General features: G+C 57.2%; 1 protein-coding gene across 1 annotated transcript; it reads right to left on the bottom strand.

Annotated features, from left to right (window-relative positions):
- Positions 1-2,073: 2,073 nt before the first annotated feature.
- Positions 2,074-4,198, bottom strand: CHST14 (carbohydrate sulfotransferase 14). Its single transcript, XM_060098299.1, has one exon. The coding sequence runs from the start codon at positions 3,998-4,000 to the stop codon at positions 2,870-2,872; it is 1,131 nt and encodes a 376-aa protein (XP_059954282.1). The 5' UTR covers positions 4,001-4,198; the 3' UTR covers positions 2,074-2,869.
- Positions 4,199-6,177: the final 1,979 nt, after the last annotated feature.

Genomic DNA, 6,177 nt, shown 5'->3' with positions numbered 1-6,177 from the left:
AAATGTCAGCTGAGCTGAATTGGGTTCTCTGCAAATGAAGGAACGAAAGAACTGCAGAGGGAGAATGTGTGCAAACACCCCTAAATCCACCCCCATTCACCCTTCTCACCCTTCATCTTCCTTAACCTTCCCATCCCCTCTTCTCTCTCCCCCAACCTTCCATAATCTCTCCCTCTCTCTCTCTCTCTCTCTCTCTCTCTCTCTCTCTCTCTCTCTCTCTCTCTCTCTCGGTCACTCTCCACACACACCCCCATCCCCATAATTTGGGAGGCACACGGACCTGGGTTGCACCTGCTCCCATAATTGGGAGGCACACAGACCTGGGTGGGACTTCGGGCAGGATACTTAACTCTCTCTGTGCCAGTTTCCACGTCTGTAAAACAGGATAACACCTGTGGAACCGGGCTGTTGTGAGGTTGAAAGGAGACGAAGCAGACACAGCAGCTGGGCTCCAGGCTGCAGGGCTTTGGGAGGGGGACTGAGTAGCTGCTATGGGTCCAGAGTGGCAGTTCCCCGCCAAGGAGGAAGAAGCTGGGGGCAGGGTGGGGGTGGGAGGCTCCTGAGGGGCCAGAAGCTCAGAGAAGATCTGACTGGTTAGCAGAGGAAGTGGGTCATGGGTCAGAGGAGCCCTGCCCAGAGGCAGCTCTGCTCTCCAGTGCTGGGTGGATGCAGTGTCCTGGCTTCTCCCTTGTCCCCACAGGTCTCTGAGGGATCAGGTGTTCAACTAGCATTTCAGAGAACACCTATTGAGCCAGCTGCTGGGATGGGCCCTTTAACTCATTTTGTCTTCATTCTCACAGAGATCTACATAAGATAGGCATTATTATTCCCACAATACAGGGGAGCACATGGAGGCTCCGAGAGATAGGCAGCTGGTGAGGGGTAGAGGTGGGACTTGATCGGTCCAGATGACTCCAAGCACAGTGCCGTCTGTCCTGCAGCAAGATGTATACCTTGGTTCTGCTGGGTCATCGACCTCCTGTCGGCCCCTTGGGCTAGGTTCTGGGAATGTCACGTGAACAGGACAGACACAGTCTCAACTTCTCACAATTCACATTCTTGGTGGGAGAGAGTGACAAGTAACTGGACAGATACAGCAGCGCATGGTAGGTGCTATCTGAGGTGAAATCCCCAGGGCCAAATGTGAAATCCCAGGATTTCCCAGGACCTGAGGATCAGGTCCTGTACAGGGGATCAGTTAAGGCCTCCTGGTGAGTCATGGCAGAGAAACATGAATGACTATAGGAGCCCCCTCCCCCAAATTTGGGGAATATGGTTGGTTTACTCCTCCAAAGTCAGGCCAATAGCAAGGCTAGGTATAAGTGACATTGGCAAGGAGGCTCTTCCCACCTCCGTCCCTCACCCCCTCGGGCACCACTTCTCATCACAGCCCCAGGTCCCTGAAGTACAGCAGTTCCCACTGGGGATGTATGAAATAGGACTAACAGAGAAAAGCCAGCTCTGACCTTGAATCTCTCCCATGGGCATGGCTGGCCTAGCCTCCTATTCTCCATCCCCTGGTGGGTCTGGGATCTCTGGAGAGCAGTGGGGAACGGGTCACACTGAGGCCTGTCCTCTACTACCCTGACTGTATTCCTCCCACATTACCCACAACTTCCTCTGAATCTAAGTCAGCAAAAGACTGCCCCTCACTCAACCTCCTTGCCTTCCTTATAATTCTCAATGCCAGGAATAACCTCCCCTTGTTCACACAATGATCTCCCTTTTCATCTGAGGGCCTCCTCAGTCAAGAAGTATCCCTGCCTAAGAGGAGGAATATCTCTTACTTAGCTTCAGGGAATAATCGTGTAGATGTGCTCTAGACCTGGAGCCGTTCCTAATGGGGCTTGCCCTTTGGTGGCATCCCAGAAGCTGAGTTAGTGAACTGGTATGGCTTATGGGAAGCTCCCAAAGGCTCCATGGTATGATGATGGCCCACTGCACTAGCCCTAGCAAGTTACAACTTGTCTTACCTACTCTACCTTCAACCTCCCTCTCCTGACCTGGGGAAAGAGACATCAGGGGGACTTGGTGGACACACAGGAGCTCAGAAGGAGAATCAGAGATGTTGACTTTGTATACAAAATGGCTTTATTAAAAATTCAGCTATTAGGAAAACAAAGCCTTCTCAAAGGTTCTATCAGAAAGTACAAATTTTAAATAAATGCATCAGAAAAGTGGCAGCCAGATACACAGGCCACAGTCACAATCCTGGGGGATGGGAGAGAGTGCCCAGAGTCCCAAGAAGAGGCTGGGCACAGGGGTCTTTGGATGCTGCAGGGCCAGGTCCTGGAAGGGCCCTTTCAGTTTTTCTTTCCTTGGAAAAAAGGGAAAGAACCCGGCAAGTGCAGGAAATTCTAAGTCTGAAGCGGAAAGATACAAAAGTCATTTATAAGGCACGACTGCTGACTCCAGCCCTGAGGCAAATGGAGTGGATGAACGGGTGATCAGAGCCACAGGGCCCCCCGCTGTGGTCATCTCCTGATTGGTGCCTCCTCTGGGTTTGGCTACAGGTTAAGTTAAGCTGGCTCAAGCGGACTGCACAATCCCGGTAGGCAGGGCCGTGGAGCCAGTCTTGAGAAGAGTTGTGTTGCTACACTAGCAAACTGGTATCTAGCCCTGCCAGGGCAAGAAGGATCACACTGGCTCCCAAGTAATCCCCCTATGGAGAGCACCAGGCCAGCTGTCCAACCCTGGCCTCTGAACCACTGTGTGCACCCACCCTGGACAAGGAACTTCCAAGGGCAATTCTTTCCACCTAGGCATCTGGAGAAGCCCCAGGCCCCAGAGCCAGGGTTTCTCTGTATGGCAACACAGAAGGTGGCATTGTCAAAACCAGTCCCCAACAACTGCTGGCCCACACCCATGGTCACTTATGACAGGCCTCCCTGGTGACGTTAGGCAGTGGGTAGGCAAAGAGGGAGAAGTCCAGGATATACTTAGGCAGCACGTCCTGCAGCAGGGCCCGTGGGGCACTGCACAGGTGGTAGTGCAGGCTTTCGGGGCTAGCCGGCCGGTACCAGGCCTGGCGAGCTGGGAATCGGACATGGGGCGGTGCCCGCACCCACTCCAGCACCTGGTTGGCATCTGCCTCCAGTCTCTCATAGGAGCCCACAAAGTCGTAGCGCACGGCACAAGGCTGGCACAGGTGGTACACGGGCATCCAATGCTCGTTCATGCGCTCAGGGTCCTCGTCCACCAGGTATCTCAGAAACTCGGGGAAGGTGACATCGTCCCCCGCAGGGCTGGGCCCCGCTCCAGCCCTGTACCGCCTCACTATCTCAGCCCCATAGCGCTGCTGGTACTCTCGGATCTCGCCAAACTTGTTGCGGTAAGCAGAGAGAAGGCGTTCCAAGGGGTCCCGCACAAACAGGAACTTGAAGTAGTGCTGCAGGCGGTAGCGAATCTCATCAGGCCTTAGGTCTGCCAGGAACACCAGGTCGCTGCGGTGGTCCATCTTCAGGCGGACGTCCACGTTGTCCAGGACGCCCGCCAGCACTTTCAGCACCCGCTTCCAGTTCGAGCAGGCCACCTTGGGCACGTAGCAGTAGAGGAAGCGGTAGCGGTCATTCACGAGGATGTGGCGCAGCAGGGTGCGCCGCTGCCCCACCGGCAAGTCCCAGGGGTCCCGGGGCATGCCTGGTTGTCCGCACACTGCCCGCAAGGTCCGGTTACGGACGTCCTGCCTCACCTGTAAGTCCGAGTCCCCCGCATCCAGGGACAGCCTCCCAGGCCTGGGGACCGTCCCACGCCAGACCGCGTCCTCGCGGTTGGGAGGGTGCAGGGGAAGGGGCTTCATCTCGGCCAGGATGCCACGCTCGATCATAAGCAGCAGCCCGCTGGAGGCCACGATAACCGCGAACATTAGCATGGACGGCAGCAGCAGGGGCGGCCCGCCCAGCCCGGCCCGGGCCCTGCCCAGTGGGGCCCGCCTCAGCGCCCGGCCCAGGGGCTCGGCGCCATTTGGGGCCGCCAGCGGGGTCAGCGGGCGGGGGAACATCGTGCTCCCGGGGCGGGGGCCTGCGCCGGCCCGGCCGATCCGAGGGCTGCCCGGGAGGCGGGCTCGGGCTGGGGGCGGGCCCGAGGGCTTGGGCCCGCGGAGCCGGGATGGGGTAGGGGAGCGGAGGGCTGGCGGGAGGCCCCGGCGCGCGCGGGGTTGGCCGACTCCCGGGCTGCGGCGCCGGAGCGGGCGGCGGGCAGCGGGCGGGCGCGGCGAGGGACCTGGGCCGGATGTCCCGCCCGGGCGCTCTCCGCCCCCGGCCCCGCCGTGACACAGGCGCGGGGGCGGGCCCAGGCCGGGGGCGTGGAGAGGGGCGGGCGCCCCTGCTGCGAGGGGGCTGGGAGGGCGCGTGCGGACCCCCACCCTGGAGAGGGCGCCTGAGCCAGGGCCGTCCTGGTCCTCCGCGCTTCGGGTTCAAAAGCTGCCGAGGCCCCGAAGGCAGGAAAGACTCAGGCCGCGGTTCCCTCTCCCGCGCAGCGCGTGCCCTCAGGGAGCTGGAAGGAGAGGACCTGCACGCAACGCCCTGCCGCACACTCTGGCCCGGCCCAGCTCTTACTCCAACAGCGGGCCTGGAGGCAAGGGGCTCCCGCAGTGCTCTCCACCGACTCCCAAACTTGAGTCCCAAATTTCTGGAGGTCTTAATTGCTGGAAGCAGAGTCCCCAGTGTGCTCCTCCTACCCGCCGTGTCCTGGCCACTCCAATAAGGAGGAACTAGACGGTCAGGCACCGACAATGGCTCAGCTCGACGACGGTGACCCTTAGATTTAAGACTGTACCTAGTGGTTACAGTGTTTATCCACCGCGGAATGCTGAAATGTCTGGAAATGGAATCTTCTCTCCTCTGTCTTCCCTCTTCCAGGCCTGAAGAGGTGGGACACTCTCTGGTGAGGGGCCAGTGACAAGTTGGTGCCTCGTGACCACTGGTGTGGTCAGCACACATTTTGAAGGGTGAGGAGTTGGGGGGCACAGAGCAGCAGCCTCCTTGCCTGGAGTCAGACGTGCTCAGGGGCACCGGGCTGGCCACGTGGACTAGAGACAGACATGGGGAATGCCTCGGAAGTCAGTAGCCAGCCTTTACTGATCTGAACTGGGCACCTAGCTAAGTATCCAGACTTCACCCTGTTACATGCGGGGAGCCCGTGAGGCTCTGAAACAGTGCCCACATTATTGAGTCAGGTGTCATCTGTTGTGTTCATTACCTTCTTTAGTGGTCACAGTCACCCGGGGTGGTAGGTACTATGTGCATCCCCGCTGCACAGCTGAGGAAACAGGCTCAGGGAAGCTGAGACTCTGTGTGGGTTGGTCTGATTCTAAATCTTAAATCCCTAATCACGATCCTTCAGAGATGAATGGAGCACAAACACGGAGGGAGAAAGCAGCTGACCCCAGAACACACTGTACTGAGGAATTCAGAGGATGAGGACTCCTGAAGGATGAGATGAAGCTAAAAGACTCACGCATGGCCCGCCCAATCCTAGCAGTGTGATCACAGCAGATGCGCAAGGGGAAAGAATGGGAAACCTGGTGGGCTTCCAGCTCCTCAGGACAGGCTCCCTACTCTGAATGCTGGGGTGCATCTCAGGATGCACCAATTCACTGATTTAGAAGTCTGCATCAGGGTTTAGCCCTCACCGAACTGCTCCTTGCTTCCAATAGCACTGAAGGTAGATTTCTGGTTGTGGGATTATTTCTACTGAAATCTTTTTTCTTTTTCTTTTCTTTTAAACGGTAAATACGTCTTCTATACTAGGAGAGGAAAAAACCACTTTGAGAAAGTTTTCGGTAACTGCGTCACACGTGCTCATCTCTGAGCAGTTTTCTGTGTTAGCGGTCACAGTGAGGCAGTCTGAATACAGGAATAGCCACTTACTCTGGGGGAGTCCTTAGACAAAGTGCTTGTCTCCACACCAGTTTCTCGTCTGTAAAATGATGGGATACTGCCCATCTCATGGGACTCTTGTGGACAGCACACTGATGGCAGTGCTGCAGTATGTCCACGATGGTGTCTGTGCCACTAACAAGCTCTATGGAAGTGCAGCTGCCCAGACGTCCTTACAAAATGCAGGAGCGGGTTGGGCAGCATATCTGCCTCCTAGGAACCCCGACAGCCTTAGGTCCACACCACCTTGAACACAGTCAACACTGAGGCTTTGGGGTTAGGGCTAGGGCTAGGTTGA

This window comes from Mesoplodon densirostris, chromosome 4, assembly GCF_025265405.1.
Source record: "Mesoplodon densirostris isolate mMesDen1 chromosome 4, mMesDen1 primary haplotype, whole genome shotgun sequence".
Lineage (NCBI taxonomy): Eukaryota > Metazoa > Chordata > Mammalia > Artiodactyla > Ziphiidae > Mesoplodon > Mesoplodon densirostris.
The sequence above is the reverse complement of the archived record's forward strand: the minus strand, read 5'-3'. Positions and strand labels throughout refer to the sequence as shown.